Source organism: Saccopteryx bilineata, chromosome 3, assembly GCF_036850765.1.
Source record: "Saccopteryx bilineata isolate mSacBil1 chromosome 3, mSacBil1_pri_phased_curated, whole genome shotgun sequence".
Lineage (NCBI taxonomy): Eukaryota > Metazoa > Chordata > Mammalia > Chiroptera > Emballonuridae > Saccopteryx > Saccopteryx bilineata.
Window position 1 is genome coordinate 264,085,372 of NC_089492.1, and position 12,843 is coordinate 264,098,214.

A 12,843-nucleotide genomic window follows, 5' to 3' on the forward strand; every position below is an offset into this window, starting at 1 on the left:
GGATTTGAAAGAGGAGGTAAGGGTGTGGTATCTTGAGGACATTGTGTGGGTTGAGAGTGGATTTTTACTGTAAATGTCAGAGCCCTGCATATATGATGAAGGAAGGAGCCAGTGGGGTACTAAGGAGGGGGTGGTGGGAGTAGTCTGCCTCAGGGGAAGAAGCTTTTTATTATTGATGTGGGCTAGAATTGCTGACACATGTTGTTAATAAAAGGAGACCATGTTTTAGTCAGTTTTATTGTTTTTAGACACTATACAGACAGTGCCCTACTACCTGCACCCTAAATAGATCACTTTTACTGCTCCTCTCCTGTGTTATGTCACTGAGAAGAGCCAGTACAGAAGGAGCAGTGTAAGAGTTTGGAGGTTAGGTGACTGACAGACTGTCATCTGAGAGGAGGTGAAGGGGTGGGATCCGAGTAAAGAATCTACTAGGCCTAGAAGGAAAGGAGAGGGAAGATGAGTGTAGATGGAGGTGTTTGTGGGTTTGATGGGCAGACATTGAGAGAATTACCAACTGATGATCTCTCTTATAAAGTGGGAGGAAGGCATCTGTACCAGCAAACAGTAGGATCCTGGTCTGTTTTATTCACTGTTGTATCTTCAGAGTATAGAACAGCACCTGGCTTGTAGATGCTTTTAAAAAATATTGGATGACTGGATCAAGGCTGGAGGGGTAGGTTTAGATCCATGCCCATGCTTTGGGCAATTTCAATCTCTCTCTCTCTCTCTCTCTCTCTCTCTCTCTCTCTCTCTCTCTCTCTCTCTCTCTCTCTCTCTCTCTCTCTCTCTCTCTCTCACACACACACACACACACACACACAATCTTACTCTGGGCTGTGCCGAGTTCCTTCTCCTTGGGCTGAGACCAAAGGCCTCTTGTAATGGCATCAGCTCTGCCTTGGGGAGTAGAGAGATCCAGGGAGGATGCCAGGGAAACCTTCAAAGTAAGATATTATTTTGAACTGGGGTTTAGAGAAGCACAAGGGTTTGCCAGGAGAGAGAGTGTAAGACACTATAGGACGAGAGCCAGAAGTGTGAAGGGAAGAGTTCAGTGTGGCATGGGTGGTGACAGCAGTGCAGAGCTGTTGGAGGGTTTTCAGGAGGGAAGTGAAATTGTCAGAATTACATTTAGAAAGCGAAGGCCCTCCAAGTGCCTCCTGCAGCTAAGTGCAGGTCCCTCTCTAAAGGAAGAGATGGATGTGGAGGGGACAGAGCAAAGCTGTTCTCCTTTCTGTTTCTTTTTGGGGATCTTGACTCTTGCTTCTCCTCTCCCAGTCACTAGAGGACTTTCAGTAGAAAGACTTGGAAAGAAAATCAGGGTGTATGACCAGTGTCTTCAAATCTCTGTAGTATTTCCTTGGAGCAGAGAAACCCTGGCAGATATCCTTTAAGACTCCACAGGGCACACTGAGACCCTGTGATGGGGTGGCCCCAGGGGGATTACAGAGAGGCTGACTGGAGCTCAATATAAGGCAGCACTTTCTAACTGCCAGTGTTCAGCCTCAGAAGAGGGTGGGTTCCCCGTGGTGAATTATATGAGCAAAGGACTATGGCTACTGCCAGGAGAGCTGCTGGAGGACTGGACCAGCTGAAATTCTGACTTCAACCTTGAAGAGACAGAGGCCAGCCATCAGCGGACCCTTCTTCTTTTTTTTTTTTTTTAATTTTTCCGAAGCTGGAAACCAGGAGGCAGTCAGACAGACTCCCACATGCACCCGACCAGGATCCACCTGGCACGCCCACCAGGGGGCAATGCTCTGCCCCTCCGGGGTATCTCTCTGCCGCGACCAGAGCCACTCTAGCGCCTGGGGCAGAGGCCAAGGAGCCATCCCCAGCGCCCGGGCCATCTTTGCTCCAGTGGAGCCTTGGCTGCGGGAGGGGAAGAGAGAGACGGAGAGGAAGGAGAGGGGGAGGGGTGGAGAAGCAGATGGGCGCTTCTCCTATGTGCCCTGGTTGGGAATCGAACCCAGGACTCCTGCACGCCAGGCCAACGCTCTATCGCTGAGCCAACCAGCCAGGGCCAGGGGACCCTTCTTGAGTCTGCCCCTTAACACAAACCTCTTCTAAACAAAGCCTCTCAAAGTGGAGATAAGCAATGCTGTCTCGGATGGGACCCCCTATCTCTGGGACACAGATGTCCACATTCTCACAGAGAGGGAGCCTCAGCATTCTTTCCCTAGAGCTGTGCAACCCGGCAAACAGATTGACCCTCTTATTTTACCACAGAGATGGCTAGGCTATGATTGTTATTTTGAGTGACGGTTTCTTGAGGCCAGAGAGGTACAAGAAGTGGCAGAGCTAGCACTGGAACCCAGGACTTCTGAGTCCCAGCTGTGGTTACTGCTGCTCACCAGGCCACAGACCACAAAGTTAGTGGGCTCCATGCTTTGTGCTGAGGCAAAGACTTCCAAAGGCTCCTGTGCTGCTCAGCATTTTAGGCAAGATGGATCCTCCCAAGCCTAAGCATTCCAGATGATAGAAACCCTCAGCTCTCCCCTCTTCTCCTAGGTAGGCTGACGGTTCTTCCCAAGGGCTAGTCTGCATCCCTTCTACTGTGCTGTCTTCCTGGGGCTGGAAAGCAACAACCTTCTATAACCAGCTAAATTACAGGGGAGGGACAGAGAAATCCTGGTGGAGCTAAGCTGCAAGGTGAGAATCACCCAGGCTCAGAGAGGAGGGGCCAGGAGCCATTGCTTTCTCCCCTGGCCCAGCTGGTAAGAAATTTCTTAAAGTGGGTGTGCTGCAGTTTCCACTTCAGGCTTGTGATGGAAGAACAGTAAGTAGTATTTACTAACATTATTTTGTAAATATTGTCTCTCCTTGGCTAAGCAGTTTACATGTTTTATCTCAGTTAGTTCTCCAACACCCTTTCTGAGGTATTCTACACAAGGCTCAGAGTTCAACCGATTTGTCCAAGGCCACACAGCAAATAAGTGGTGCAAACCCAGGTTGTTCAGTTATAGAAGCCTGTGCTCTTAACGACCCGTGTTCTGGGCAAGGTGAGAGAAGCAAAGTAACTGAGGGAGTGTCAAGACTAGAACCAGGGAACTTTCACTGTCCCCCTTCTTTCTCTCCTCTCCCCTCCACCTGGCTGGCCCCTCTTGCAAACTGAAACCAAGTGTGTGAGTTGAGGATGTATGATGCATTATCCCCAAATAGTGGTGGGAGGGTGAGCTTTGACAACATGTGTGTGTGAGAGTTTGTCTCTGTGTAACTGGGAGTGTGTGGGTGTCTGTCTGTCCCTTGGTAACTGTGGAGGCACTTCTCTTTTGTTCTCACATCAAGACTGGAAAGTTTGGCTCTTTTTTTTTCCAAGGGGCATCAGGGTCCTGGAACCAGTCTTCTGGGGTGGAATCCCACCATTTACTATCCGTGGGACATTGGGCAAGTTACTTAAGCTCTCTGAGCCTTATTGTCTTCATTTTAAAAATGAGGATAAAGATCTCACAGGTTGTTGTGAGGATTAAAAGAATTACTAGAAGTAAGACGCTCCAGTGTTCTAGCACACGTTAAGCTCTTACTAAGGGTTAGGCAGTATGGGGTTGTTTAGAGGGGAGCTGCCATCTCATAGGGCAGTACTGGAGTAGCTGAGCCCCCCCCCCACTTCCCCACCACAATTAGAGGAAATAACCCCCACCCTAATGAGAGAAGGCAGGTGAGTGGGGGAGAAAGCTGTGGAGGAGCCCCCTTCTTCTCACACGGCTCCTCCTCGCAGCCTGTCCCCCAGGGTTTTACAAGGTGTCCTCACGTCGGCCCCTCTGCTCGCCGTGCCCAGAACACAGCCGGGCCCTGGAAAACGCCTCCACGTTCTGCGTGTGCCAGGACAGCTACGCGCGCTCGCCCACTGACCCGCTCTGGGCCTCCTGCACCCGTGAGTCCCCCTCCAGAACGCATTAGGGAGGGTGTGTGTGGGGGTGTCAATAAAGTCAGATCAAAGCGTTGATGAGCTCAGGGGGCTCCACACTGGCAAGGGTAAAAGGCAGACTTGACGACTAGATACTGGGGTGGAGGGAAGGGAGCCTGGTTGGGTATGGGGACCCGGGGCTTTGGGTTGGAAGAACCAGAAAAAAACGGGGAGAATCCCGACATAGGGATGAAGTTCGGCTTCTAGGCAGATCAGCGAGTGGACCGCCTCCACCCACCCCCGACGTCCCGTCCCCTCCCCTCGCCTTATCCTCCAGTTAGGAGGCGGACTCAAGCCCCTCACGCTCAGTTCTCGATCCTCATACCTCCATCCTCGTCCCCTCTTTAACCTCCACTCACCCCACCATTGGCCGCGCCCCAGTGCTGCATCCCACCCCCAATCGGCTCCACAACCTTCTCTCTCCCCCCTCATTGGCCCCCGCCCCGCCCGCCCCGCCCCCTGCTGGCCCTACGCGCCCCGCCCCGCCCCTCGCTGCCGGGTGCCGCCACCCAGCCGCGCCCCTTGACGGCGCCTGCACCCTGTGCCGCCCCAGGGCCGCCGTCGGCGCCACGGAACCTGCAGTACAGCCTGAGCCGCTCGCCGCTGGCGCTTCGGCTGCGCTGGTTGCCGCCAGCCGACTCGGGCGGCCGCTCGGACGTCACGTACTCGCTGCTCTGCCTGCGCTGCGGCCGCGAGGGCCCGGCGGGCGCGTGCGAGCCGTGCGAGCCGCGCGTGGCCTTCGTGCCGCGCCAGGCCGGGCTCCGCGAGCGCGCCGCCACGCTGCTCCACCTGCGGCCCGGGGCGCGCTACACTGTGCGCGTGGCGGCGCTCAACGGTGTCTCGGGCCCGGCGGCCGCCGCAGGAGCCACCTACGCGCAGGTCACGGTCTCCACCGGGCCCGGGGGTAAGGCCGCCCCGCGCGCCGGGACCTCCGCGCCCCCGTGAGGCGCCCGCGCGCGTCCACACCCCGCGCCCTACCCCCGCCACCTCCGTCGATCCCACTGGATCATCCCCACACCCCGCAGCCACCTCAGGGAAGCCGCAGTTGCTAACGCCCCGCCGCAAACAAGCGCCCAGCATCTCTCCAGGAGGCGAAGTGACCCCCCAAACCCCCGACCCGGGTGATCCCCACTGAGGGTCACCCCCGTTCCTTAAGGCCAGGGGAGAGAGTCAGGATGCCGGTGACTCCTTGATGCTGGGCCTGAGAGGAAATGAGCGTTTTAGAAAGTCGGTGAGAGCCAGTGGGGGTCCTCCCCACCCCCGCCCCGTTTCCTCACTGCGCTTAAAGCCTTTGCCCTCCACCTAACTCTGCAGTGGCTTTCCCATGAAAAAAGAGGTGGAAAGTCTCTCAGTCTTTCGTCCTTCCTTTATTTAGAAGAAATTCAGTAAGAAGCAGAATCATATCCCCTCTTCTATCTTAGAGGGATTCTCCAGACCGCAGCCCCCGCAAGAGTTTTGCTGCTTCGGTCAACCTCTTTCCTAGTCCTGGAAAAGAGCGAGGAAGCACGTAGGGTCAGACTGTAGGGGCGATAGAATCCACTGATCAGTACATAATGGTCACATTTCTGAGTCTGGAACTGACATGGATAAATGAAGACCTACAACCCTTTTACACTACACCTTCCTCATTCTTGAAATTACTTTTGCTTTGTCTCTCATTCAGTCGGGGTTCAGTTTCAAGTATCCTTTGCAAGAGGGGTAAGTGAATGGGATGGTTTCTATCTTTTCATATCGGAGAAGATATGATTGTTTTGTGACTCAACTTCCCTGTCTTCTTGTGATTGTATTGCGGAAAGTCTGAGGTCAGGGTAATTTTCATTATTCTGTAAGTAACTTGGGTATATATGTGTACACACACACACACACACACGTGTATAATTCTTTAACCTATTGATGAAAATAAAATTTAACCAGTATCACTCTTTTAATTGAGTTTGGCTGGAACATAGTAAAACTTTTTATTTGCACACCTTCTTTTATTCCTGGAAAGAACTGTTTCAGTTATTGCTTTAACTAGAGCTTCTGACTGCTCCAGTATCTCTCTTAAGAATCTCTCTAAGCCTTGGGTTGTACATCCATTTTCTGATTCTCAAATCTTGTCACTTCCTTTATCATTTTTAGTTCTTAATCTTTTCCTCTGCCTTTTGGGAGAGATTGTCCAGCTTGTCTGGTTTTCTGGAACAACAAATCCATTTTTATACGATTTCTGTTGTGATTTAACATTTGCTACCTCATTTACATTTAAAAAATCCAGTATGGAAAAAAGCACCCATAATTCTATTACCCAGAGATAAACAACTGTTAATATCTTGGAGTATATCCTTCTACATTTTTTTCTGTTTCTATCTCTATATTCATATCTAGAACTGTCTACTAGGAAATCCCTTTTGTATAATACTATATGCAATACAGAATTTTATCTGTTTTTTCATATTAACAATCCTGTTTTGTTTTTTTTAGATTTTATTTATTCATTATAGAGAGGGGAGAGAGAGAAAGAGAGAAGGGGGGAGGAGCAGGAAGCATCAACTCTCATATGTGCCTTGACCAGGCAAACCCAGGGTTTTGAACCGGCAAACTCAGTGTTTCCAGGTTGATGCTTTATCCACTGCGCCACCACAGGTCAGGCAACAATCCTGTTGTTTTGAGAGAGATATAGAAATTATGTTAAGGAAATACTCTTTATTTTTATTTAATAATAAAAGTGCTAAACTTCTACTGATTGAGTGCTGGCTGCTCTGTTTGGCACTATGAAATATCAATTTCTACATTAACTCATTTGAGTGGAATGATAATCATCTTTCAAACAATAAAACTGAGTTTTGTTTTGTTTTTTTTATTTTTCTGAAGTTGGAAACGGGGAGGCAGTCAGACAGACTCCTGCATGCGCCCGACCAGGATCCACCCGGCATGCCCACCAGGGGGCGATGCTCAGCCCATCCGGGGCTACGCTCTATTGCAACTAGAGCCATTCTAGCGCCTGAGGCAGAGGCCACAGAGCCATCCTCAGTGCCCGGGCCAGCTTTGCTCCAATGGAACCTTGGCTGCAGGAGGGGAAGAGAGAGACAGAGAGGAAGGAGAAAGGGAAGGGTGGAGAAACAGATGGGCGCTTCTCCTGTGTGCCCTGGCCGGGAATCGAACCCAGGACTTCCACACGCCAGGCCGACGCTCTACCACTGAGCCAACCGGCCAGGGCCTCATTATCTCCACTTTTATCTCGTCTCATCTTGTTTCTTTTTCTTCTTCGCTGGTTTTCTTTTTGTGGCCTTCAGCTCCTGTTTTATGGAGTTTTATGTTTTCTTTCACCTCCTGAAGATGCCAAGCAGTCTCCTTACTTGTTCCTCTGTCACACTAAATGACTCTTAAAGATCTGCCCCTCCTGAGTCTTCAGAATAACATTTCTGCTTGCTTATTTGGAAATCCTTTTTATATGCTTGATTTCTTGGTATTTTCTGTTTACTTGTTCTTGAACAATTAAATAGCTGGTGTTTGATTTAAAAAAAAAACTAAGATGAGTGAATTGTCCTTTGGATTGGTTGTGAAGCTTTCAGCTGCAAGTAATAATAAATCTCAATCTAATATTTGATTAAAATGATTTCTTAGTTTACTTAAATAGAGTGGAGTTAGAGTCTGGTTAATTTAACAGCTCAACAGTGTCCTCCAGGACCCCAGCTCTTTCCATCTTTCTACTCCGCTGTCCTTGTCACATAGGCTGGCTTCTTCATGGTGATAAGTTGGCTCCAGACATCATAGCCTTACCATCCAGAGCAGTAAAGGAACTGTTTCTTCCTTGTAGGTGTCTTTTTAAGAGCAGAAACCTTTTCCAGAATCCCTTCTCAGTTGATTTCTCCTTTTGTTGGCTAGAACTGGATTGCAAGCCCAACCTTAAAGCAATCGATGGCAAGGGGAGTGAGCACTCACAGATGTCTTAGAACAATCAGAATTAACCTGAGTCACCTGGGGTGGGTGGGAGACAATAGATCCTGAATAAAAAATTGCGTTCAACCATCAGATATGAGGAACATGGCTGTTGAACAGGTTTCCAGTAGTGTCTACTGCATTCTCGGCCCCACTTGGGTGCTGGATGAATCTCACCACAAACGTGTAGTGGGAGAGCAGGTGCTTGGGTTCAGTTTTTAGCTCCCTTTTCAAGATTTATCAGGCTTTCATCTAATGTATATCTATGGAGCTGAAGTGGAACCTTCTCTTACCTCTATATCCTGGCCATCGGATGCTTTCAACAAATGTAGTTGTAAAAATGATATTCCTAGCACTTTTCTGTCTATGCCATCCATTTGTATCTACAAGGGACTGTGCCACCACCGAGGGTACTTTTCACTCTGCTCCCTTTTGTACCATGTCTTCTCTGGGGGCTGCCGTCTCCAAGTGGATTTAGGCTGAGAGGCATTCCGTGGGAATAAGGAAGAGCACTTTTCCTCAAAAGCAACTGTGCCGTCGAGTGATGGCTGAGCATTGTCCAGTTGATACAGACCTTGCTTTTTTTTTTTTTTTTTTGACAAAGACAGAGTCAGAGAGGGACAGACAGGAAGGGAGAGAGATGAGAAGCACCAATTCTTTGTTGTGGCATAGTTATTCATTGACTGCTTTCTCATATGTGCCTTGACTGGGGGGCTCCAGCAGAGCGAGTGACCCCCTGCTCAAGTCAGTGACCTTGGACTCAAGCCAGCAACCCCGTGCTCAAGCTGATGAGCCTGTGCTCAAGCCAGTGATCTTGAGGTTTTGAACCTGGGTCCTCTGTGTCCCAGTCTGACAAACTATTCACTGTGCCACCACCTGGTCAGGCCAGACCTTGCTATTTTTTAAGGGTTAGATGGTGGGAGGAAGGATACAGGACCTTTCAAATTATTTTTAGGATGGGAGGCGATGTCAATCCATGGGAAGATTAGCTTGGGGTTCACTACAATGGCACTTTTCAATCTAGTTCTACTGGATTATCACAAGTAGAAATATACCACTCTACTCCCCACCCCCCCCACCTCTCCCATTCTGGCAATCAGCTGTCAAGATGAGTTTATGGTGATGTTCTGGGTCTTTTACTCTTTCTGTATCTTTGTTTTAACTAAAATTTGAGAAAAATTGGAGGTGGGACTGCTAGATGGAGACCATTTAAAACAGGAAGCCACATTAGCACACTTTTTTTCTTTTTTTGAGAGAGAGAAAGAAAGAGACAGACTAGAAGGGAGAGAGATGAGAAGCATGAGCTCTTAGTTGCAGCACTTTAGTTGTTCATTGATTGCTTTCTCATACGTGCCTTGACCAGGGGCTCCAACCAAACCAAGCCTGTGACTTCTTGCTCAAGCCAGCAACCTTGGGCTTCAAGCCAGTGACCCCTTGCTCAAGCCAGTGACCTTTGGTTTCAAGCCAACGACCTTTGGGCTCAAGCCAGTGACCATGGAATCATGTTGATGGTCCCATGTTCAAGCTGGTGACCCTGTGCTCGAGCTGGTGAGCAAGCTGGATGAACCCACACTCAAACCAGCAACCTTGGGGTTTTGAACCTGGGCCCTCAGTGTCCCTGGTTGACACTCTATTCACTGTACCACCACCAGTGAGGCAGACTTTACAAAGACTGAGGTACATATGCCCTGTCTCCACTTTCTGGGCCCATCACCATCTGACATCAACTTTCCATTAATCCCCTGAAGTTACTACAAACCTCCATATTGTTAAAAGTCAGAGGGCACTTTGAATCATCATCTTAGCCCTATCTTTTCTCAGCCTGTGACACTGCTGACCACTGGCCCCTCTGGTTGGCAGACTTGTATGGAGTGCTCACTCTGTGTCAGCATTGTGCGTATGCTCTCCATGTTCATTACTTCATACAGTCTCACAGCAAGCCTGTGCGGTGTCATTGTTGTTTCCATTCTACACATGAGGAAACTGGCCCTTCCTCGTGGACCCATAGCTAATAACCAAAAGAGTCAGGAGAGAAGCTGCTGCTTCTTTTTTTTTTTTTTTAAGTAATTCATTTTTAAATTTTATTTATTTATTTATTTATTTATTTATTTATTTATTTATTTTACAGAGACAGAGAGAGAGTCAGAGAGAGGGATAGACAGGGACAGACAGACAGGATTGGAGAGATGAGAAGCATCAATCATTAGTTTTTCATTGTGCGTTGCGACACCTTAGTTGTTCATTGATTGCTTTCTCATATGTGCCTTGACCGTGGGCCTTCAGCAGACTGAGTAACCCCTTGCTCAAGCCAGCGACATTGGGTCCAAGCTGGTGAGCTTTTGCTCAAACCAGATGAGCCCACGCTCAAGCTGGTGACCTCGGGGTCTTGAACCTGGGTCCTCGGCATCCCAGTCCGACGCTCTATCCACTGCGCCACCACCTGGTCAGGTGAGAGAAGCTTCTTAAATGTTCTCTTTCCAGGGGCTCACTTCTGTGACCTCATTGGCTCTTGGTTTTCTTTCTTTTTTTTTTTTTAAAGTTTTACTTATTTTTTTAGAGAAGAGAGGGAGAGACAGAGAGAGAGAAGGGGGGGGAGGAGCTGGAAGCATCAACTCCCATATGTGCTTTGACCAGGCAAGCCCAGGGTTTTGAACCAGTAACCTCAGCATTTGGCTCTTGGTTTTCTTCATACCTTTCTGGCTCCTCTCTTTCTTTTCTTTTTGTTTTTCTTTCTTTCTTTACTTCTTCTTCTTTTAATTATTTTACAGAGAGAGAAACATTAATTTGTTGTTCCACTTATTTGTCAGTTGCTTCCCATATGTGCCCTGACTGGGGATTGAACCTGCAACTTTGGTGTTTTTTTGTTTGTTTTTACAGAGACAGAGAGAGAGTCAGAGAGAGGGATAGATAGGGACAGACAGACAGGAACAGAGAGAGATAAGAAGCATCAATCATCAGTTTCTCGTTGCAACACCTTAGTTGTTCATTGATTGCTTTCTCATATGTGCCTTGACCGTGGGCCTTCAGCAGACCGAGTAACCCCTTGCTTGAGCCAGCGACCTTGGGTCCAAGCTGGTGAGCTTTTTAGATGAGCCTGTGCTGCTCAAGCTGGTGAGCTCAGGGTCTCTAACCTGGGTCCTCTGCATCCCAGTCCAGTGCTCTATCCACTGTGCCACTGCCTGGACAGTTTTGTAACAATGTTCTAACCAACTTAGCTAACCAGATACTGCCTACAACTGATTTTTGTGTGTTGAGTATCCTGCAACTTTGCTGTATTTATTAGTTCTAACAGGTTTTTGTGGGGTTTTTTTTGGTAGAATCTTTAGGGTTTTCTATACATAAGATCATGTCACCTGTAGTCAGAGATAATTTTACTTCTTTCTTTCCAGTCTGGATTTCTTTTATTTCTTTTTCTGGATTCATTGCTCTGCCCAGGACTTCCAACACTATGTTGAATCAAAGTGGCAAGAGTAGATACCCTTGTCTTGTTCCTGATCTTAGAGGGAAAGCGGTCAGTCAGCCTTTCACTGTAGAGTAAGATGTCAGCTGTGGTCTTTTATACCTGGCTTTTATTATGTTGAGGCAGTTTCCTTTTATTTCTAGTATGTTGAGCATATTGCCTCTTGATAAGATCGCTAAAATAGTTAAGTAGTTAAGTACTCTCTAATGTCTCTAAACCACAGAAAATGGATAAAGAGCTTGGGAGATTAAAACCAACGGCCAAGAAGGGAGCTAGAGTGTAGGGGAAGGGCAAGCAGCAGGAGGCCTGGCACATTTCGCCATAGGAGCTAGCCACGTGGAGAGCTATGTGTGGAGTGACAGAGTCTTCTCTTCCTTCTGGCCTCACTGACTCTAACCCTCAGGGACCTATTGCCCCCACCCACAGCCGGTATGCCACGCCCCTCAACCATCTTTAGCCCCGCCCCCAGTCTCCACACGCTCCACCCTTCCAGTCCCCTGGCCTTGCCTTGCAGTCGGATCCAAGTCGAAAATCCCACATTACTTACTTTCAGGACCCTGGGAGGAGGATGAGATTCGCAGGGACCGAGTGGAACCGCAGAGTGTGTCCCTGTCATGGCGGGAGCCCGTTTCCCCTGGAGCCCCTGGGGCCAATGGCACAGAGTACGAAATTCGCTACTACGAGAAGGTGAGTAGGGTTTGGGAGGAACCTGGTGCGGCATTCCCAGTTGCAGTCTGTCCCCCTTGCCCGTCTGCTGCTGCTGCTTCATAATCTCTTCCCAGCGAAAGTCCTTACAGGCCTCCGAAGGGGCCTTCCAGGCTGGAGTTTCTTCCTGTCCCCTCTGTAGGGTATTGTTCCTCCACCGAGGAAGAAAGAAGGGTGTAGCCACGAAGTGTGGAATAATAAAAGTTTTATTTAGTACAGAGCATTTAAACTTTTTTTTTTGTTTGTTTGTTTTTAAAGTTTTATTTAGTACAGCACATCCCACCCAATGAGGTTCTCTGGTCCCTGGGACAGAGGCCAGGGAAGTTGCATAGGGTGATACATGTGGGGGATATTTAAAGGGTCTGTAGGGTGGTTGAGCTGATATGACATGGTGAAATCTCACTGGCTGACAGACAGTGGCTCTTTTCCCAAGGACTCCTGGGAAGTTTCTTTTGGCAGGCAGGAGTGTGGGCGGCTCTAGCCAAAGTTCCCGTCTGGTTCCTCACGTGACCTTCCCCCTTGCCCACCACCTTACATTCCGACCTTTTGTGTTAAATAGGGGCGCTGCTGTTTGGCTACTTCCTGCTGGTTAGGGGCCTTGTGGGGAGGGGAGATTCTAAGGTGGTGGCTTTGAGGGGAGTCGTGAGGAACATCTGTTTGGTCGTGAGTTGAGAAACTTTGCAGATGCGGTTCTGTAAGAATTTTTTAAAAAGAGGAGTAATAGGGGGATCTGCAGGGTCCAGCCTTTTGGTGAGCCAGAGATGGGTAGAGCCCAGTGGTTCTGACTGCTAGCGGTCCTGCGTGGTGGCAAGCTTCAGGCATAACTACATGTCAGGAGTGGCGTAGGAAGGGG

General features: G+C 48.9%; 1 protein-coding gene across 3 annotated transcripts in view; it reads left to right on the top strand.

The window, feature by feature from the left end:
• Positions 1 to 12,843, top strand: part of EPHA10 (EPH receptor A10) — a 40,573-nt gene that overhangs the window by 6,504 nt on the left and 21,226 nt on the right. For 2 of the 3 annotated variants that reach the window (XM_066269613.1, XM_066269614.1), the window contains exons 4-6: positions 3,719 to 3,874; positions 4,461 to 4,811; positions 11,839 to 11,972. In XM_066269613.1, coding sequence (XP_066125710.1) covers positions 3,719 to 3,874; positions 4,461 to 4,811; positions 11,839 to 11,972 — 641 coding nt within the window. The remainder of the gene's footprint in view (positions 1 to 3,718; positions 3,875 to 4,460; positions 4,812 to 11,838; positions 11,973 to 12,843) is intronic. The other variant, XM_066269615.1, reaches the window with a different exon arrangement.